At 39.2% G+C, this 22,171-nt stretch overlaps 5 protein-coding genes across 6 annotated transcripts; 4 read left to right on the top strand and 1 right to left on the bottom strand.

The window, feature by feature from the left end:
- The first annotated feature begins 4,823 nt into the window (after nt 1-4,823).
- Nucleotides 4,824-7,062, top strand: LOC110860906 (dnaJ homolog shv). Its single transcript, XM_022110028.2, has 6 exons — nt 4,824-5,091; nt 5,167-5,266; nt 5,395-5,676; nt 5,760-5,902; nt 6,007-6,419; nt 6,507-7,062. Exons 1-6 carry the CDS (start codon nt 5,012-5,014, stop codon nt 6,572-6,574), a joined length of 1,086 nt encoding a protein of 361 aa, XP_021965720.1. The 5' UTR covers nt 4,824-5,011; the 3' UTR covers nt 6,575-7,062.
- LOC110860918 lies at nt 6,921-8,371 on the bottom strand. The gene is made up of 2 exons (XM_022110037.2): nt 8,147-8,371; nt 6,921-8,055 (listed from the first exon to the last, which is right to left on the bottom strand). Exons 1-2 carry the CDS (start codon nt 8,164-8,166, stop codon nt 7,563-7,565), a joined length of 513 nt encoding a protein of 170 aa, XP_021965729.1. The 5' UTR covers nt 8,167-8,371; the 3' UTR covers nt 6,921-7,562.
- A 686-nt stretch (nt 8,372-9,057) lies between these two features.
- LOC110844972 lies at nt 9,058-12,427 on the top strand. Its single transcript, XM_022091322.2, has 4 exons — nt 9,058-9,216; nt 9,794-10,197; nt 10,278-10,518; nt 10,589-12,427. The coding sequence occupies exons 2-4, from the start codon at nt 9,903-9,905 to the stop codon at nt 12,351-12,353; spliced, it is 2,301 nt and encodes a 766-aa protein (XP_021947014.2). The 5' UTR covers nt 9,058-9,216; nt 9,794-9,902; the 3' UTR covers nt 12,354-12,427.
- Nucleotides 12,428-13,077: 650 nt separating this feature from the next.
- On the top strand, nt 13,078-15,555 carry LOC110855998 (nucleosome assembly protein 1-like 1). Of its 2 annotated transcripts, none has more exons than XM_022104441.2 (8): nt 13,078-13,493; nt 13,595-13,741; nt 13,831-13,985; nt 14,065-14,242; nt 14,326-14,466; nt 14,550-14,697; nt 14,795-14,949; nt 15,038-15,555. In XM_022104441.2, the coding sequence occupies exons 1-8, from the start codon at nt 13,266-13,268 to the stop codon at nt 15,170-15,172; spliced, it is 1,287 nt and encodes a 428-aa protein (XP_021960133.1). In that variant the 5' UTR covers nt 13,078-13,265; the 3' UTR covers nt 15,173-15,555. The 2 variants fall into 2 exon arrangements, with proteins under 2 accessions (XP_021960133.1, XP_021960141.1); XM_022104449.2 differs by having other exon boundaries at nt 13,297-13,461.
- Nucleotides 15,556-15,923: 368 nt separating this feature from the next.
- On the top strand, nt 15,924-22,162 carry LOC110856696 (aminopeptidase N). Its single transcript, XM_022105208.2, has 15 exons — nt 15,924-16,635; nt 16,722-16,877; nt 18,730-18,862; nt 19,166-19,317; nt 19,391-19,494; nt 19,589-19,637; nt 19,729-19,754; nt 19,823-20,093; nt 20,168-20,559; nt 20,632-20,763; nt 20,847-21,177; nt 21,257-21,448; nt 21,511-21,654; nt 21,764-21,839; nt 21,926-22,162. Exons 1-15 carry the CDS (start codon nt 16,058-16,060, stop codon nt 22,079-22,081), a joined length of 2,892 nt encoding a protein of 963 aa, XP_021960900.1. The 5' UTR covers nt 15,924-16,057; the 3' UTR covers nt 22,082-22,162.
- The last annotated feature ends 9 nt before the right edge of the window (nt 22,163-22,171 follow it).

Genomic DNA, 22,171 nt, shown 5'->3' with positions numbered 1-22,171 from the left:
GTAGGAAAGTTTATGAGGTACAATTCTACACCAAAGAACAACGTGCATTGAGCACCTCAGTTCGAATCGTGATGGAAGAACATTTTTACTGGTACAATTTAGATTCTTTATTCTCGTATTTCATTCTCAGTAAATATTTATTGTTGTTAATTAATTGTCATTTACTCATTTTGCTGTCCATCGTATGCATATCGTTATAGGGGGCTCATCCTCTGGCGCTATGTGTTTTCAAACGGTTCGTATCTTCACCAACTCTTTCAATTTCGAGGGAGGGAGCTAGACAACTTCCGGTCAGCGTGTCGTGAGAAGTACACGGCTTTTACCTGGGGCCAAGGGCTGGGGCGTCATTCCCAGGAGAATGTGAGGTCACTCATGGTCACTGACCTGCAAATGGTATCCACTCTGTTGGGAGAGAAACCTTATCTCTGTGGGGAGTACCCAGCTCAGACGATTGTGCCGTATTTGCAATGCTGGCCCAAGCGCTATGGGCAGATCTGGAGGCACCTTTTGCACAACTCATAAACGGTGAGTTCGAAGACATGTGCATGAAGCTGGAAACATCTACGGCGTCATATAATTGAAATAATAATAATAATAATAATAATAGCCTTTATTACCCTCATTTACTAGTACTAGGGAATGCACAAAATGAAATTTTAGCATAGCACACTAGCCTATTTTCGTGAGCTTACAAACAGAAATAACTTACTTTAAATGATTAAATAACAATAACTAAGGGCTAAATTACTATATTTAACTTAACAATATATATGTACGTAAGATATTATCTACTCTTAGTTTGTATAAAGTTAGCTATAATCTATCAAATTTGTTAGAGCTTCAAATGACAAGCCAAAAACCGTGGATTTTGATTTCCATTCGTCATTGATTTTGCTGATTATCATATTAATGGGGGAATTTTTAAATTTTGACGACTTAATTACCGGTTGAAATAGTAAATCCTTGTTTGACCTCAATGACACACCACTGCACGAAGCACGCTGGAATTGCGGCAAAAAGTGCCTATACCTACCAAAAAATAATTTGTAAGCAAATTTATTAAGAGCCAATTCTCTCCTTTCATTTAAAGTTATCAACTCAGCTTCCTGCATGCATTCAACATAATTTAAATGATCAACTCGTTTTCGGAAAATTATACTTAAAGCTTTTTTCTGAACACTTTCAATTTTGTAAACTAATTTCTGGTTCAAGCCAGAGCCAAACACAACTGAACAATACTCAAGATTACACCGAATATATGCACCGTAAGCTATTAATAATTCTTTACTGGAGAAGCCAGCATTGAATAATTTTCTTAACTGAAATAATTTAGAGTTTGCTTTCGCAACAATGTTTTTTATATGACTATCCCAACTAAAATTTGGGCAAAAAGTCACCCCTAAAATTTTTAAGCTCTTTACAACGGGTATAGGAACTGAATCAATACAAAAGGACTTAGTAGGAAAATTAACTCTTCTTCCACCAAAATTAACTACCAATATTTCACATTTACGAGGATTGGGCGTTATTTTAACTGCCTTACACTCTTCACTCAAAATATTGAGTGCAGATTGCAATTTGGGTGCATTACCAATAACTCTTTCAGCAATAACCAAATCATCAATGTATCCAGCTATACAAAAATTGGGGTTAATATCAAGTAATTTGATTTTTAATGCATTCAGAATCGGATTAATTAAGATAATAAACAGAAGAGCAGCTAGTTTGGTACCGGCTGGTGTACCGCATGTTAATCTCTTGGGATTTGAAAACGACTTTTCAAACTTAACAATCTGCTTACGAAATTTTAAGAAGGATAATAACCATAAAATATCAATGTCGTGTACACCAAGATCAACAAGAAGTGCGGCCAACAACGAGTGGTCAACTAAATCGAATGCTTTGAGACTATCAATAGCAGCAATTAAAACTGTAGCGCCAGGAATTTCGATTGATTTTAAAATAAAATGGTTAATTTGAATTAAATAATGCGCAGTAGACGATTTTTTTAAAGCACCAAATTGGTTAACGTTGATTTTATCAATTATTTGAGAATAAATCCTGTCAAACATAAAACTCTGCAATTTTTGAAAATACGTCAGTTTGAGTTATCGCACGGACGTCATCAAGTGATGAACAAGTTACTTTCTTGAGTAAGGGGGTGACGAAACCGATTTTCCAACAATCAGGGACAGTAAAAGTTGCAAAAGATTCATTGAGGATAATGGCTATTAAAGGGCCAAGAAATTCGAAGCGTACTTTATAAGCTCAGTAGGGACTAAATTCGGACAGTTGGACTTTTTCTTATTTAGTTTTCTAATTACTCTCGCTACCTCATGAGCACTGACTTTAATAGGGGAAGAGTCTAGAGGGAGTGGACACAGCGAAATAGATTCACATTCATCAAAAGTGTTACAAATTAGTGAGAAATGTGAATTTACAACATCGGCTAGCTCTTTATCAGTTAGCTGACTAAATTTCAGATCTATTAATTTAATTTTGTCGATGGCAGACACGGGATTTAGACCACAAACTTTACGAATTAAATGATACCATTCGGATGAATTCATACCAGGTATCTTATCTTTGAATTTTTTACGCACTTCAGACTGAGCAAAGGAAATTTGCGTTTTAATTTCGCTTTGTAACTCGAAAACTAGCTTGACATTATTACTCTTTTTTGCTTTGCGCTTAGCTTTGAATAACCTTTTCAATGTAATATTCATCCAAATGGGTTCACCATCGTTTATAACCTTGTCATAAGGACACGATACTTTAGTTTGTATTGAGAGTAATAAAGAATTTAACTCATTGACTTTGGTATTGATTGGTAACGATTCAAATTTTTGGATATCAACATCTAAATTATTTAATTCTTCGACAAAGGGAATAGCTAATTGATTAAGTTGGGGTTTACATTTAATGATTTTAAAGGCTTACGTAATTCAAACCATGGACACGGTGAAAAGGAGATACAAGCATGTACTCTATTTCTTGCCGTTCCTTTAACAGGGGGGCAGTGGAACAGGCTCGCAATAATATGATTTTAAATTAGTAAAAATTAAGTCAAGGTTACTCATACTATGTGATCTAGAATTAAAAAACGTAGGGAAACGTACTACTAAATCTAATTTAGAAGTTTCGACAAATTGGTCATAATCCCACCGGTTAAAATCTCCAAACAAAAATGTACCAGGCTTAGAAAATTTGGTTTTTACATTGGTTACCACATTACTTAAAAACTCGTTAAGCTCTTGACTTAGTTCAGTTACATATTGGGGCGGAATATAAATTAATATAATAATTATATTTGAAAGTGAGTAAGGCAACAAATCAGGTTTAACAGATATTACAAGAAACTCAATACGTTCGTCGACTTTGACATTAGGATTATATATTCTACCTCTAAATGTGTCCCTGAGAAAGATAGCTAATCCACCACCCTTTTTTATACGCCCCTTACTATCAGTATAATTTCTGTTCCTAGCGAAAGTATTAAAATGCGGGATATTTTTAGCCTGGTCATTTTTCCACCATGTCTCACAGAAAAGCCCTAAATCATGGTCAACCAGTAAACCTTCAAAAATGTCCAATTTTGCTTCGGATAGAGACGTTGGGTTTGTGTAAAAAAATCTGGGTAAATTAAATTTGAGAGGGGACGATTTTTTACACTCCGATAATCCAATATTAATTAAATTATTCAAAACTAGACCACGAGGGATGTTATTTAAATATTTAGTAAAAGATTTCTTCGCTTCAAACCGTCTTCCTCGTTTAGCGCCTTTCTTTTTCTTCTTCTTTTTTGAACGATAAGTGGAGGTGGAGTAATAATAATTGAAGTCCTCAATTTGGTTCCATAATGATGACGAAATCCCAGAAGAATGATTTTCCAGCTGCCTGAATAAGTTAATCCTTTGTGAGATATCATTGAACTTATGACACGCAATTTTCTCTTTGTACAAGTTGTAAAAATCAGGGGGAGGAGACTTGCCAATAAAGGGGCAGTTAGCTCGCCAAACTGCCCCTCCGTTCATTTATAATGATATGAGAACAGGAACAGGAAACAGGAACAAGAAACCCAGCCAGATAAACCCATGTCGTTGGCGGAATCAGCAATTAATTAGTAGTGTAATGTATAGAGCACTTTATACTATTAAATTAAAACAACCTTTGATGGAAAATTCGCTCAATGAATTAATTTAAATGGTAGAAAACTTAAAATTATATAAAATATGAGGAGAGCAGGTTTTTCTCCCATGCTGCCAACACGGGCGCGCGGGAGAGAATGAAATTGTGTATGAATTTTCTTTAGAGGAGTTTCCTAATCTTGCCGATTATTGCGTCCGCGTGAAAGAGTCCTTATGGCCGGATTGGGACGCAGCCAAAATCGGGGGTCTTGTTGAGACTTGAAAGTCATGAAAATTTTACGGCTCGTCAAGAACTGTCACCATGTTCTCAAAGTCAATGCCCAATAATTGTTGACTATTTGTTCAAAGTATTATTGAGAAATGAAAAGTACAGTCTTGGTTTTGGTTCGCATTCACAATACCATTATCATTATCACTGTACGCCGGTATCACATGCAAATTTCATAATTTTCTCCAAAAAATCATGTTGCTAAGTCCAGAAAAAAATTGAAATATTCAACCTCTTGTGGTACCTTAATCCCTGTTATGGTCATTTCACTGTATTCAATAAATACTATTCATGCTGGTTTTAGCATAAAAAAAATCGAAATAAAGTTGACTGATGATAACGTAAAAGTGAGAATGAAAAGATTAGCATGGAAGGTGTGAAGCGTTTACTTTGTGCGTCGTGAGGTGCCCCGAACCAGTCCCGCTTATGTCAGTGGCCAATCATCAATGCACAGTTGTCCATGGGCAGATTCAGGCTCTCCGGCAAATAAAGGAATTGCTCAACTATAATTTACTTAAACTGTAGTTAATTTAAAAAGTTGCAACTGGTGACTGAACAAGAAGAGCCCTGGATAACTGAAGAAGCGATCAGAAGGATGAAAATTCACGGACTTGTCCCTGCAGGACTTCCACTGCTGATCCTACTGCTCGATTTTTGTCTCGTGCTTTGTGGAGGGTGTGAAGAAAAATTCATATTCTTGTCTGAAAATTTTAAGAGATTTAACATATATTTAATTTTGTTTTCTTCCAGGCGAGACTTTTATGCCATACTCGGTCTTCCCCGATCTGCTACAACGCATCAAATTAAAAAAGCTTATCGCCGCCTTGCGAAAGAACTTCATCCCGACAAGGTAATTTAATACTTACATTACAAGTTTATGTTAAAAACAGACACTAATTCTACGATCCCTGAGTTATCTTCTTGGATAACTTTGGCATTGAAATGTTTTTTTTTAATTTTAACATTATTGGTACATAGAATACGGAGGATCCTGAAGCCGTTCAAAAGTTTCAAGATTTGAGTGCTGCATATGAAGCGTTATCTGACACTGAGAAACGAGAAACGTATGACCGTTGTGGAGAGGATTGTTTGAAAAAGGAGGGTGGCTTCGGTTCTATGGACCCATTTCAATCTTTCTTTGGTGACTTTGGGTTTGGATTTGGGGGTCAAGAACGGAATAAAGAAGTGTTAAGAGGGGCGGATATCGTGATGGATTTATTCGTCACATTGGAAGAACTTTATTCTGGAAATTTTGTAGAGGTGAGGTCTTTTTTGGATGAAAATTAAATGTTAAATGTTATTATGTTTATACTCTATTAATGCTAAACTATTAAACATGTTAGCTTACGAGGAATAAGCCTGTGTCGAAACCATCCTCCGGAACAAGAAAATGCAATTGCAGACAAGAAATGGTTACTCGACAGTTGGGACCCGGACGATTTCAGATGACACAACAAAGTGTTTGTGACGAGTGTCCAAATATAAAGTAAAACAGGATATGATATTATATTGCTTGATGTTAATAACCAGTAATTAGTGAGGAAGTAAAGTCTAACAAGACTATTTTTTATCTGTATTATTTTCCCCTAGGTTTGTTAATGAGGAAAAAATCTTGGAAGTGGAAATAGAGCCTGGAATGGTTGATGGTCAGGAACATCGATTCGTGGCAGAAGGTGAACCCCACATTGACGGAGACCCGGGCGACCTTCGAATTCGTATCAAAACTATGCCTCACACGAAATTCGAAAGGAAAGGGGACGATTTGTACACCAATATTACGATCTCACTTCAGGATGCTCTCACCGGTTTTTCACTGAATATACCTCATCTCGATGGACATGCTGTTCATGTATCTAGAGATAAGATCACATGGCCAGGAGCAAGAATTCGCAAGAAGGGGGAAGGAATGCCGAATTATGATGATAACAATTTACATGGCGTCTTGTATATCACTTTTGATGTAGAATTCCCTAAAAAGGAGTTGTCATCCGAAGAAAAAGAAGGTTTGTTTAATACTTCATTTATTTAGTATATATTACATACTTTACAATTAATGGAATCCAATTAAATTTGTCATATTTTAATTTCAGGTATCAAGAAAATCTTAGAACAAAGTTCCATTAGTAAAGTGTATAATGGTTTCCGAATGAGTTCTTAAAGTTTATGATTTTAGTTTTTTTTGTGAGGGGTGAATTAGTAGGCATAATAATAATAATACTAATATTTATGAAATGGGTTCAATAGCCAAACCAATGTATAAAATTGTGTAAATACACAAACAAAACACATCCACTCCGTGTCTGGTCATGAAGGGAAAAGGGGAATGTGTGAGTATCGGTCTTATTTATAAAGATTTCAATGTTATGACCGTCTGCAATTCCTCAAACTTATTATCACTTATCTTCTATTTTCGAATTAAGAAACGACTCGTAATTTTTACTTATTATTAGCTTTACGTCTTTGTTGAAATTACAATATTATTTAAGAAGCTAGTTTAATTTTTGTCTGTGATGCAGGAGTTTTATTATCTTTGTTAATTTAAATGTAAAATATAAAATAATTTGGCAACGAGTAGACTTAGTTGTTTTGTATACAGAAGAAACAAACTTTGAATACCGATCAATAAAAATTGGATGCATCATCACATTTTATTTAACTATTTAGACAATAAATTATTGATTATATGTATAGCCGCATATGTGTCCAACGCATACATACACGTATTTTTCTTCGGATTGGGCAGGCAAAGATATACATAATTAAGAATAAATACATAAATGCGCTTTAACTGCAACATGTAGTGCAAAGTGTATAAGCGCATTGTAGTTTGTTGAAATATATATTGACATCGTCTTTTATAGATAATGGAAAGGTCACATAAAGGCGTCCAAATGTTATGGAAGCTCGTCTCAATCTATTCGAATCTAACCTCTGAAATTTATGGGTTAGTCTCCCTTGTGTCACAGGATTGTCACATGCCCCATTTTAAGGAACGCAAATAAATATGTTTGTTTTGACAAATACAAATATTACAAGTAAGAAAAATATACAAAAGTAGTACTAAAAATTGTAAATGAAAAATTATCTAAAATTATATAGTACATGTGTCGATAGATCCTCGTTTCGGCATCTGCAATAGACTAGAGTTAAGGCCTGTTGTACTCGGTCAGCGTCCAGATCATGGCTTGTGATTGATTGGGATGGTCAGAGTCCGAGCTGATGTGCTTGACGTAGATGCATTTTAGACCTGTCCCCTCGAGTCGGTTTATGTAGTGGGAAGCCACAGAAATGGGCATGGTGTCCCCATCCCTTGCTAAATTAGGGTCCGTGGTAATGGTGATGTAGTAGCTCAGCTCGTCCGCAGACTTGAGTGGGACGCGTGGGTATCGGGGGGCGGGGTCAAACTTACTCAGAAAACTGGCAGCAAACCTCTCGTTGAGCCCACAAATTTCAATCGTCCACTTTTTCACGCTGGTGTTGAACTTGGGTTTGGAACAGTGCCCGTGCCCATTCCAGAAGGACTCCCAGCGATAATCAACCTCGTCCATTCTGCGGTCAAAGGGTCGAGTTTTGTACCCTTTATCGCTCAAACGCTCCTGCTGCTCTTGGCTGGCGTAACTGCCTGAAGCGTCAAAGAGCCTGTACACCCGGGAGAGGAGTGGAAATCGGCTTATTATATGTAGTGCTCTGACGTGTATATACCCATAGATCATGTATTTTAGGCTATTACCTGACAGTGACGAAAACCATTGTCAGAGCAAGACGAGGAAGTCAAATAGTTACCAATTGTATATAAGGTGACGAACTGCGTAATCGACAAAACCAACGCATCTATGACTAATGAAAAACTATCCGGCTCATCTGAGCATACAAAAATGTTTCGGAACAAAACGTATGATCCATTAATTGTCCTTGATTTTTCGCATCTCACAACTTTGCAACCCCATCATTTCTCTTCCATATCTCTGCATCTCACATTAGGTACGTACGTATAGTTTACTAGTCAGTCATTCTCATCTACACGAGATCTCCCAGAAGAGGTGAAAGATTCCTACCGTAAAAGCTACATTAATGTGTGAGTCAGTCAGTGGTCTTACAAAGAACAAATAAATCTGCATGAGCGCATCAATTCGATGATGAGAATTTGCTGAGAATTTAATTTATGCATGTAGTGAAGGAAGACTTTATAAATAGTTTACCAAATTCTACAAAAATTCGCATTTTTTCTGTGAAATTTGGTCATATATTCACCATGAAATTATCCCATGTACGGGTACCAAATTCAGTTCTGATCAAAGCCAAGCCGGAATAACATTAGCATATTATTAGATGGAGGAGGAGGTCGCGTGTCAGCTATGGCAATTTTTTAGACACCAAAGAGCAACCTGGACTGCTATGTACGTGGTAGTGGCGTAAAAAAGCGTTCAGATTGACGAGATTATTGGGATGACATCCGGTGTGGATGCTGAAAGAAAGAGGATCGACTTCCGCTTCTGCTCAGCTCACTTTCTTCAGCCCACTCAACTCACATAAATTTATGCTCTGCACTTTCTCTGCTTTCTCCATCCAGCCAGCCATCCGTGTCATGCATGGGGAAAAGGCCAACTCGGCCCTTCGTTCCCAGTCGGCTCGCTGCTTCTCTCCCCTCCGGATTCCTATACCTTTTCAGGAAATATTCAATCTCAGACAGATATATTCCGCCTCTTGCTGCGAAAGAAGAAAAAAACAGTTGGGATCCTGTACTAAGAAGTCGGCGATGGAGGTTCGATAAGTTCGCATGGATCGAGGTTGGAAAATAAGGTAACAATTGGTTTTCATACTTTACCCACTCGCATGGGAATCCCTCGTCATATAAAATTTCATTCGGAACGAAATTCATTGTGTTCCTGTTCTTCGTCAATAAAAAAATCTGCTGTAACAATAAAATTAAGAGAAGGAGAAAGCATGCATGCATCATTGCTGTTGATTCGACTTGGCTGGTGGTCGTGAACCCAACTCGATAGCCCAACTACATTTATTTATGCTCACTATACGTATACATGTGTAACTTTCTCTTGAGCTTGCACTTAAGATGCATAAACAAGATTTGCCTTGGCACGCACACGGACTTCACGATGCTGAATGATGGAGAAAATATATATAATATTGGATTTTCATTGGCTAATAACATGGGCTTGTTCGTATTTTTAGCTCCCCAATATTATACATGCACTTCCTTCCACTCTCGCCCTTCTGTTGCTCCACATGAAAATGCATATGTACATATGTGCATATTGTGTTGGGAAAGCGTCCGATATGCAAACAAATAGTGGCAGCAACCCGGAAGCAATCTAAAGCGTATATATTAATAATTATGGTGTATTTCTTCCTATTGTAGATCATCGGATGGAGGATTAAATACTCGAATGAGGATGATGATGATGATGGCGATCATTAATACATATTAGCGTTATCATGAGGAGCAACTCCCAAAAAGTGCGAGGGGGATGAGGACGAAAATGAAAAAGAAGCTGCGGCGAAGTCGGCAGCCGCAGGAGGACTTCAATTTGGAGTCGTGGATGGACACGGTGTCGTCGTCGCCCTCCTCGGAGAACCGTCTGCTTCCTTTTGGCTTAAGCAGGGGCCAAGCGAAGGAGAGGCGACTGGGGGCCATGAGTCGTCGAAACGTCGTGACATTTGCTCTCCTCTCGCTCGTCGGGCTGGGCTTGTGTCTTCTCTCTTATGCAAACTGGACAGCTATTCCAACTCTGAACCGATACTTGTTCAAGTCACGGAATCCAGGTAATTTTCACATTTTTGTAAAAAGAACATGAAGATGTGTGCCCAACAAAAATGTAAAATGTGCTACTTTTGATTTACAGTTCGAGTGGATGATCAAGGAAAGGGATGCAATTTTCCCAGATTGGACCCGTATGCCCCACAAATTCGAGAATTCATCAAGGAACCGCCCGTTATTGATTGTTTCGCCCACCACCCGTTACGATTCAGGTCCAATTTTCGGAATCAACTTCTTCCAGTGCACGCAGGAGTTATCACCTCTCAAAACGAAACCTGTTGTTATAAAACTATTACCAGAGAAAAACAATCCGACCATAACGTCAAGTATGAATCAACTGTGATTGATAAATATGACTCATTTCACTAGTATTGCATTATCTATTTTTACATGCAGATATTCTAGAACGTGCTTCCCCGTGTCTCTGAAGAAGCCCACATCAATCCCTGCGGACCACGAGTTCATCTCTCTGCGATGTAGTCGTCCCACGGTATCCACAAATTCCAGCAGCAAACTCACCATCACGACCACTCACAAGGACATGTTCGCGTTTGTCCATCCCAAACCCAAGGTGGAAGCAAGGGCGGCTCGAGTTTATACTGAAAGTGGCAGTGACAAGGCAACAAGTGACCTCCACCGCCGCCCTCTCAGCGTCCTCGTCCTCGGTCTCGATGCCCAGTCCCACATGAACTTTCAACGCCAAATGCCCCTCACGCACTCCTTTCTCCTCCGTAACCTCTCCGCTATCGGCCTTCAAGGCTACACAAAAGTAGGAGACAACACATTCCCCAACGTGATCCCTTTGCTGAGCGGTCTCACAGTGGCTCAGTTGAAGGAACGTTGCTGGCCAAACAAGGCCTCCTACTTTGACGAGTGTCCCTTCATCTGGAAATCGTTTTCAGCCCGGGGATATCGGACATCTTTCGCAGAGGATGCCACCTGGATGGGCATTTTCAATTATGAGAAACAAGGCTTCCGTCGCCCTCCAACCGACTACTACCTTCATCCCTTGGCCCTCCTCATGGCTAAAAAGTTGGGACACGAGACTTGGGGCAATGCCAAATTGTGCTATGGACCGAGACTAGGGTTTGAAATACTGCTCGACTACATTGTCAAAACGGCAGTGACATTTCGAGACAAGCCTTATTTTCAGTACATTTGGGCCAACTCGTTATTTCACGACTACCTCAACAACCCAAAACTGGGAGACGAGCTCCTCCTCCTCACACTGGACTATTTGAAGAGGAATGGTTACCTCGACGATCTTGTGTTGATCGTATTGTCTGATCACGGGATGCGGTGGGGCTCGATAAGGTCGACCTATCAAGGGAAGATTGAAGAGAGGATGCCGACATGCTACTGGGTTTTCCCACCCTGGTTCAGAACAACGTATGCAAATGAGATGGAGGTGCTGGCTGAGAATGCAAAGTCCGTTCTCACCACTCCGTTCGACGTGCATGCTACGTTGAGTCACATTCTGGACATTGTTACGAGGTCGGAAGGGGTGGAAGGAAAAAGTACTTCGGTAGGACAGAGTCTGCTTCGACCTCTCCAAAGGGGACGGAATTGTGCCATGGCTGGAGTGGAGGAACATTGGTGTGTGTGTGAGCACTATAAAATGGCACAAATTCCACAAAATGCAAGCATCGTGACGTCCGCAGCCTCCTATGTGGTGGATTCCATTAACAGGCAGCTGGGCCCCTGGGCGAGTGTATGTGCCAAACTGAGGTTGGACAAGGTGTCGGAAGCTATGACGAAAACGGACGATAAGAACGACGACCTCGTAACAACGACGATGACAAAACCCAGTGCAACCACACCAGGATCAAGGAGAGGCAAGACTAAGGAGACAGAAAGGCAGATTCAGCTCCAACTCACAATAATTACGAGTCCCGGTGAGGCTGTGTTTGAGGCGACGATTCAGAGTGTCCTGGCGGCGACGGCGGCGGCGTCGTCGTCGGAGGATGGAGGAGGGCGACGGTGGAACGTGTCTGGGGAAATCAGCAGACTTAATCTGTACCGTGAACAGAGTCTCTGCGTGAGTGACCCTGTTGCCCAAAAGTTCTGTTATTGTAGGGACGCCGGAGACGGAGGAGTTAGTACTGCTAAGGCTAATGATAATGCTTCCAATTCCAAGTCGGAGTCAGAACCACCTTCCTGATAAAAATGCCAATGCAACGGTTATTAATAAAGAGAATTACAATAAAAGAATTGCAGTACAATAAAATTTTTAAATAAACGAAATTCAGAGTCAATTTCATTTTTCCGCGATATGCATCCATGCAATGCTCCCCAAGGATGGAAATTACTTATGGAAATTATGATAATAAAAAGTTTGCTCGTTCATTGCATGCCATAATATTCGTTATTCGGTCCAATCGTGATAGTGTGTCACTGATATATGTAGTATTTACAGACATTCATAACGTGTAATTCAGAATGGGGGGCCCGGTGAGATTCTCTCATACATCTCCATTCTCTGTATATTCAGCTCAGGAAAGAATATGTACAAAAATATTGAAAAATTTAAAATGTTGAATAAGATAAAGGAACCATCTGGGATTACAATGCAATGGTTGAAGAATTTTCAAAATACGAAAAAGCTTGGATTTTTGACAAGAATATGGTGATTTTCGTGGTTTTTGCCCCTTTTTGAGGGGGTGTGACGGGCGATCAAACACATGGGGTTCTTCTGGTTCCCATGTCACATGGGGTATTACAGCATATCGAAGGGCAACTTAGAGTGAAGCTTTTCTCATTGTGATGGATGAGTGAGACAAATCTCACAACTTGTCTGAGGCAGATTGAGACGTCGTAGTTTAGTGAAAGTAGTGAAGTGAAGGTAGTGAAGGCCCGCCACGACGTTTACACTGCGCAATAAAGGCAAACAGAGAGAACAACAGTGTTCTCCCTCCAAATTGTTGCTCAAGCCATTTTCTTTCTGCCATAGATATTCTGATACTGGAAGGATGAACACGTAGTACTGCCTTTTCCTGATAGGAAGGTTCTTTCGTATTCTGGACTTTTAATTGCTTCCTACCTGAATTTTCAAATACCTGACCTTGTTCTTGCGATGGACGGTCAAGGAACTTCAAGCCGGAGGGTTGAATTTACTTTGGCTCCTGCGAGACTTACACTGACCAGTAACCAGCAGCCTCATCAGCAAGCGGCAGTGTCACGGGGGACCAATTTCACAGGGCCCGTTCGACAACAACAAGCAAATTTATTCCGTCGACGACATTCGAATGATGAAGAATCCTGGGAGGCAGGTGAAGAGGCTCATGATTGCACTCGTAGTGCGGTTAGCTCACTTCCACTTATAAATTATATAACTATTTATAACCCGCTTCCCTCCATTCCAACAATGAATGGTGAATAACATTCTTATTATTTGTTTGACAGAAACGAGATCCTCCTGTTGTACGACGAAGGATCAAAGCGCTCCTGAAAATTCAACTTGAGGCATTTGCTTTGCGAGCAGACATGACCAAAGCCATACTCGAATTTGAGGCTCAATTTTCTGAAAAGATGAAACCATTGGAGGAGAAGGTTATATTTATAAAACACATTATTGTCTAACTGGCATGAGTAAGACAGGTGTTGTTTATTTCATTACATTTTTTTGTTATTTACTTCAGCGTCAGGCCATCGTCGCTGGCTTGTACGAACCAACAGATGAGGACTGTGATTTGAGAGATAAAATGCCTCGTGATCAAAAATTAAACTATGACCTCGAAGACATAGATCTGGATAAGACTTTGGCTAACATGGCCCTTGATTCTGATGACGAAGAGTAAGTACAGTTTGACCGGACGGTGTTGTGTGGATAACTCTTTTTCATTGATTATTGTTTTTGTTATTTATATTTATAGAGTTTCAAATGCAAAAATACCCCATGTTGAGTTCACCATTTGTGGCGTTCCGTCTTTCTGGGGAGAAGTTTTACAAGGGTGTTCACTCCTCGCGACACGCATTGATGACGAAGATGTCCCGATCTTAAAGTGCTTAACGGATGTCACCCTTCAAATGTTCTCCAATGCTGAGCAACAAGTTAGTGTAAACACAAGGAATGAACGAATGAGGGTATAAATAATAATTTAATTGATGTTTTACACTTTTTGCTGTTCATTTAGGGATACAAAATTTTCTTTCAATTCGGACCAAATCCTTATTTCAAAAACACAGTTCTGACGAAAACTTTCTTTACAAGTTGTGGTGTAAAATATGATAATCCATTTTCTGTTGTGCATGAAGCATGGCCCTTGCACTGCGAGGTAAGCCAAGTTGTATTGAAATATAAATTAATTTATATATTGCTCTAGATCAATTCAGGTAAAGGTTCCATCTTTTTTTTCAGGGATGCGAGATTGAGTGGTTATCGGATTCTAGTAATTTGACCTTTAACTTTATTAAGACGAAAAAGACGGATAGTAAAGGTCGTGTTCGTGACTTGGTTAGGAAGATCGAGAAGCCTTCATTTTTTCATTTTTTCAAAACGATTTCGCGTACGTTTCCAGCTGTCCTTGTTTATATGCTAGTTACTATTACTGGATATCCTTGTTGCATTTCTAATCCATCTGTAATTATTCTTTGCTCACATAGTTAAGACTCAGAACCAGAGCCGATACGACCTTGAGGAGAAGAAGGAAGAGTTGGAAGAAGATTTCAAATGTGGAGAGATTATAAGAACAAAAGTTATCCCGGGTGCTGCTTGGTACTATGTTAACCCAGATGATACAGAGAATGCCAGTGACGATGTAAAAATGCAATCTTCTATATTAACAATACTTGACGCATTTTATTTACACAGATAGTTGCAAATATGATATTTTATAATACGTATAGGAGAATGTTTCACAAGAGTTGCTTGTTTTTGGGAAACGGGACCGGGACGGCAGATTCAAGATAAGTGTGACCGATGTCGAATGTTCCCCATCATCAACAGGAGAAGGAATGATTGCTGAAACATCTCATAATTAAATTCACTGCAATATACATCTTATTCAAAAAATGAGTTTTTACGTAGAATTTAGACTAGTTGTTGCTTATTTTTGTTGCTAAAAATGTATGCGTTACAGTTAATACACATCAACATTGAATACAGAGGGGAAATAAGTTAGTATGCATCAATCCTAATAGGATTATCCTATATGATAAATCAGTGTATGTACTTCAGTAATTATAATTTCTTTATTACTATTGTTTCATTTTAATGATGCAACTTTCTGCATTCTATGCTAATGTCAATAACCAATTTCACTTTATAGCTTTATAAAATAATTTTTGATTATCTGACATGAAAATTACCTGCATTATAAAACATATAACAAATGAAAATAAAGATCGAAAAGTTGTAACCTGTTTTATCAGCTTCATTCACGCATGGTTTCATTCCATTATTCATATACAATTCTTTTGTGAATATCGACAGCAGTATGTATGATGCAAGATTTTCGATAATGCATATACGTACAATAAATGATAACGCAAATCTGCCTCCATATTTTGTTCAATAATTTATGAAGAGTCAATTGAAGTACAATTACAATTTGTTTTTTATGAGATGATAAAAGTCTAAATTCTCGGAATCCCGACGGTGTATTGTTGGTCAAATTGAATGAGAAGAGGGTTGCAATAAAAAGATAAGGTTTAGTTGTGATTGTGACTGGAAACTTGAGGATTAGATAAGCTGGAAAATTAGCAGTGGTGACGACAATACGCATCATGCATACCTATGAAATTTAATTATTGATTTATGTATCGAAACCCCCTTCACTCGAGTGAGGATCGTGTTTCACTTGGCGTAGCACCACTCGTACAGAGTTAATAAACGGTCAAAATCATATTTATTAAGGGTGTCGAATCATGGGTCACCTTGTCCAAACCTCAACAGGAGGAGCAGCAACGGCGTCATATGTTGTGTTGGGATCCGCTGCCCTGCTTCTTGTTTTGGGGACCGTGGGAGTCCAGGCCACACCTCCACTTCAACTAGGCTCACTCAGCGGCCCTGGCGAGGACTTGGACTCCTTGAAGAACGAGCTTCTCAACACGGTCCGACTGCCACGGACCGTCATCCCGTCTCACTATGACCTTGAAATCAGACCCATCTTGACTCCCGGAGACCCCCTAATTTTCACAGCTCCAGGCAAAGTTGTAATTCGTGTAAGATGTATCGTGTCCACGCAAAACATCACCCTGCACGCGTTCGACATGGACATTGAGCACGCAGGTGTCACCGTGACCTCCGTTCAACCACCCATTGCCAACATTCCCGTGACTGGACACTCCGACTCTGCAGAACTTCAGACCTACACCATTGAGTTGGGTGCTGCTCTGGTGGTTGGGTCAGAGTACGATGTCGAAATATCATTCGTTGCCAAAGTGGGTGATCGAATGTCAGGGCTTTATCGAAGTTGGTATACGGGGACGGATGGAAACCCAGTGTAAGATTTAGTGTAAAGAGATCCTGTCGTGTCAGATTCTGATTTTTGGGTTCTTTATTTTTAAATCTCTATGAATCTTGTCACAGATATCATGCAACCACTCAATTCCAAAAGTTAGGGGCACGGATGGCATTTCCATGCTTTGATGAGCCAAATTATCGGGCGACCTTCAGCATAAATATTGGGCGATCCCTTGCCCACAACAGTCTGTGTAATTCTCCGCTCGAGACAACCATTCCAATGTAAATAACTCTTTTTAACTGTTTGCAAAGGTCAGCATGAGCTACCAAAGGGAGGGCGGCCTGGTGGATACGAATTTGACCTTGAATAACCCCGGAACGGTTTGTCGTAGCGGGTCAAAATTTTGAACAGACGAGCATGTTATCCTCAGATAGTTGTGTGCAAAATTTCAGCCTTCTACTTTGAAAAATGCCTGCCCCACAGCCCCCAGAAGCTGAGACAGTCATTTCAAATAGTTCCAGAAAAAATCTCGCCCGTGTTTGCAAAAAATTTTATTTGAATATTCTGTTGAGGAATAGAAGTGACAATTGACGAAGAACTATTTTCCCTACAAGTTACTAATTGGGTTCGAAGAGCTTACTACACGACAAATGCCGAAAAAAAATTCAAGAAATTTGGTGCTTTTCAGTGAGGAGAACTTTTTTAAACAGTTGATGGTCGTGGGTGCAATGTCCTGTCGTGGTGTCCTCCCACTTATCAAAGTCCCCCAAAAAGTGAAGGAATCTTCGAAGTATTATGTGGACCTTGTACTGAAACCACTTTTAGAATACAATTTTCCTAATTTGCACGGTAAAATAACAGAGCTTTTTAATTAATTAGTGAAATCAATTAATTTGCTAATTAATTACCAATTTTCAGCTAATTAACAATTATAAATTAGTTTTAATTACCTTACTAGAGTAATTAAACTGAGTCAATTATAATTAATTAGTTTCGTGATATTTTAACCAATTAATTAATTAACTAATTAATTACTTAATTTTTGAGATTTATCTGGTTTGCGCTGTTTCGTTTTCCCAGGTAAAGTGGCGTTTTTTAATCTGGCAACTCTCCTATTCTACATGACTTATTTTCAAGCCCTCATAATTAAATTTCATGCAATAATTTCAACTTTGTTACAATAAATAACTGCATACTGTAAAGTATATAAGTGCCAATAATGGAAGACGATATTCTCAAAAATTAATATGAAAATCTTAACAAACTAACAATGTCAATACTCAAATACCATCATCAGCTCCAGTTGAACTTTACTTGATGGACTGATTATAATCATTCCATCAATTAAAGGATACATAAATGTATCCGAAATATGGGCGATGTTAAAATGTAACGATTATTATAAGTTTGAGTTGCCGGTAATTATTTCTGCCGTCCGTAATTTTATATTGTAGCTTGTAAATTTGCGTTGAAAACAATTCTTTTTTTAACTAATTAATTATTTTTCGAGAAGTAATTAATTACTTTTTTTAGAAGTAATTAATTAGTAATTATAATTAATTAGTTGAAGCTCTCTAATTAAAAATTGATAATTAATTAGATTAAAGATGTCAGCGCTAATTATTAATTACTAATTAATTATTCTTTGCGTTAATTAAAAAGCTCTGTAAAATAATAATTAAGGTGATTTTTCATCATGACGGAGCGTCCTCCCAGACGGCAAAGTTGACCCAAGATTATGCAAATAACCTTGAACCTAGATTGGGGATAAAAATCATTTGGAATAGTGAAATACCTATACAATCCCCTGATATAAGTCAAATCGACTTGTTTGAGTTCGGATAGATGAAAAGAAAATCTTTCTGTGGGGACCGAATTTTTTAGACGGAGTTTGGAAAAAGTTGAAACGAGTGTCTCAACTTCTGGGGGCTGTGGGGGAGGCATTTTTGAAAGTAGAGAGTTGAATTTTTGCACACAACTATCTGAGGATAACATGCTCTTCTGTTCAAAATTTTGACCCGCTACGACAAACCGTTCCGGGGTTATTCAAGGCCAAATTCGTATCCACCAGGCTGCCCTCCCTTTAGTATAAACTGCTTACACTTTATTGTCTCCAACTAATTTTCTACACAGTCCCGAAATGGATGGCTGGGTCTGGGACGTGTATGGTCCAACCGTGAACATGCCGAGCTATCTTATTGCCATTATCGTTTCAGACTTTGTTTCTGTGGTGGCCCCAGAGGAGTTGTCCAATTATGAAGTGAAGGTACCATTTATGAAAAAATCAGAGGAAAATTAGCATGTTCCCCAGTTTTTCATGGCTTTAGAGATAATGCTTTTAAATAATTTTGGAAATAATTCGAATATGTGTTTGAAAATATTTATCTATTCGATATTTTAATTGTCATTTTACGTCGCGGCACACTATTTAAAGAACGTCTTGCGACATGAAAGTACTTATCTCATGTGGGGTGAAGAAGAGTGCAAACTAAACTAACTGAACTACGAGAACTTGGTCATCCAGACTATTTTGAATTGACTGTAAACATGTAAATTTAATCCTCTGCAGACATGGGGTCCCCCGACAATGACGGATCCAGCGTCCGGCGAGTTCTCTGCGAGAGCTGCAGCTCAAATTGTGACCTTTTTCGAAGACTATTATGATTCTCCATACCAGTTCCCAAAGTTGGACTCAGTTGCCATTCCAGTTTTTGAGGCTGGGTAAGATTTCAGAAAAAGTGGAGATCATTTTCAATATTATAAGTTTTAAGTATTAATCCTTTAAATTTAACAGTGCAATGGAAAACTGGGCTTTAAACACTTATCGAACCAACCTCATGTTGTGGTATGAAGGGGAATCAACTCAGTTCGAGCAGTGGCGTCAGGCAGCAGTTATTGGTACAAGAATTCTCAACAAGTTATCAAAGAATTTCATAATTAGTCTTTTTTGTTGTGATTTACCAACGTATGCATTTGGTATATTTTTTATTAGCCCATGAAATTTCTCATCATTGGTTTGGCGATTTGGTAACGTGCGACTGGTTAGTTTCCGAGCAAATAATATCATTCAATGAGTTCACCTAAGAAAACTGGTTATATTTAACTTGGATTTTTGAATAAAAAACCGGATAGGTGGAATGACCTCTGGTTAAATGAAGGTTTTTCAAATCACTGCATTGTCAGGAATACGTAAAATTGTATGAAATGCATAAAACGATTTGTACAGGGTTTGCTCGCTACATGCAATTTCTGGGAGCAAATGTGGCCCTTCCCCAACACGATATTTTGAACCGGTACACCATTGATGTGATCCAGTTGGCCATGGACTTTGATGCTGGACCAACTACGGAACCCGTACGAAGCAACGTCACAGATCAAGTCAACAACCAGCCATCACGCGTGATCTACGAAAAGGCAGGTGCCCTCATTCGAATGATGCAAGGATTCCTCACAGAAGCCACCTTAATTAAAGGACTTCAAACGTATCTCGACACCTAGTAAGGCACAGCCCGTAAAAAATTACTGGCCAGTTACTACCAGATTTTATAATTGAGTCCATTTTGCACCCAAGTGAATACAGCAACACGGTGCAAGACCAACTCTTTGAGCAGCTCCAAACTCAGGCAGTAGCTGACGGGACAGCGGCTGAATTTTCGGTCAAGGAAATCATGGACACGTGGACGCTCAAAAGTGGTTTTCCTATTGTCACCATACGTCGTGCTGGAAATAACGTGGTCTTCATCTCACAAGAACCCTTTGTCCCACTAAATCAAAAGCTGACGATGCAAAATCCTTCCGAGTTGTGGTACGTGCCAATATCATACGCTAGCAAAGCACGCCCAGACTTCAGTAGCCCTGCAAACATGCAACCCAAATTTTGGGTGGATAAGTACACCTTGGCCACCACAAAAATAATCGAGGATTCCACGACGGAATGGATCGTCGTGAATCCGGATGCCAGAAGTACATTTGATGATAATATTAATCAACAAGATATAATAAATTATGTACATTTTTGTGTTTTATTATGCATAGGTTTCTTCAGGGTAGTTTATGACGCCCATTTTCTCTCGCTAATCCTTGACCAGCTTACTGAGGACCACACTGTAATCAGCGTCTCAAGCAGGAGTCAAATTATCGATGACTATTTCAAGAGTGCTTTTGCAGGTGCTTTATGTTCATCATTACTTGAGTGTACAAATATGTAAGCATCTAATGTCGTGGTTGTCTAATAATTATTGTTAATTTAGGCTACGTGCGGTTAGAAGACGCTCTCGAATTTACCAAGTATCTCAACAACGAGATAGAAAATACGGTGTGGACCACTGTCTTCAACAATTTACGCCAAACCAACCGCTACCTCCAAGACCGTCCCCCTGCTGTATATAACAAGTGGAAGGCCTACCTCTTGTCCAAAATCACCCTGGCGTTGGACACGATCGAATGGGAGCAGCAACCAACCGACACCCCGGTGCGAATCATCCTGAGAACGCAACTTCTCGATTGGGCGTGTGCCCTTGGAGCACAGAAATGTGAAGAAGTCGCCACAACCTATGCCACCGAGTTGGCCACTGGAACCAGGTGAATTTTTTCGCATTATTTCGCACCCAAACCTGGATGACAATTATGAGTAGTAATTTACTTGCTTTTACTGATTCAGCATTCCTGCCGATATTCAGCCCATGATTTATTGCAAAGCTGTCAGCATGGCGGACACACTGACCCTTCCTGGTGATTTCGATGTGAAAAGCCACGTTTTGGAGAATTATCGTGCCGCAACGAGGGCGGAGCGTCATACAGTTTTTATTAACTCTTTGGCCTGTAATGCTCCCAAGGAAGATGAAATTCGAGGGTAGACGCGTACTAATTATATTTTTAAATGACTTTATTGCAATTGTAATTAATTATGCACAGCTTATTGGATTCTGCGATTGCAAGCCCCTCTGATTTCACAACAGCTCATTCCATTCAATTGATGCAACGACTTGCTGACAACCCAGAAAATCGGGGAACGATTGTCACCTATTTTCAAGCAAATATGATACCCATCATTGCAGCGTAAGCTCTTAGGGAACACGCTTTTATATAAATACATTCACTATTTACTTAATAATGACAAAAAAATACAAGGGACCAATGTGAAACCATATTTGACTCCACTTTTCAGGCTAAATCAGACAGCAATCAGTAGCGTCATTACCACAATGGCATCTTACACGTCAGAATCTTCCATGGTCTCCCAAGTATGAATTCAATCGCTATAATTTTTTTTTACTTGTGTCAACCACGTGTTGCTTAAGTACTAAAAGGAGCAACTGAAAAATTTCAGTTAGATGGGCTCATCACAGCTGCTTTAAATTTTGTGGACCAGACGGGCGTCATCAATTCACTAAACGCAGCCAGGGCCACGCTAGCCACGAATATTGCCTGGATAGACAACTACGCCACACAAATCGAAACTTGGATCGATACAGTTTCCCCCTGAAATTGTAAGCTGAAAATGGCAGAAATTGAAATTTTCCAATTTGAATGACCCCTTGAATAAAGTTGATTATTTAAAAATTGAGTTGATTTC

This window comes from Folsomia candida, unplaced genomic scaffold (genome assembly GCF_002217175.1).
Source record: "Folsomia candida strain VU population unplaced genomic scaffold, ASM221717v1 Fcan01_Sc001, whole genome shotgun sequence".
NCBI lineage: Eukaryota > Metazoa > Arthropoda > Collembola > Entomobryomorpha > Isotomidae > Folsomia > Folsomia candida.
Note: the sequence above shows the minus strand (reverse complement) of the source record. Positions and strands in the feature narration are given on the sequence as shown.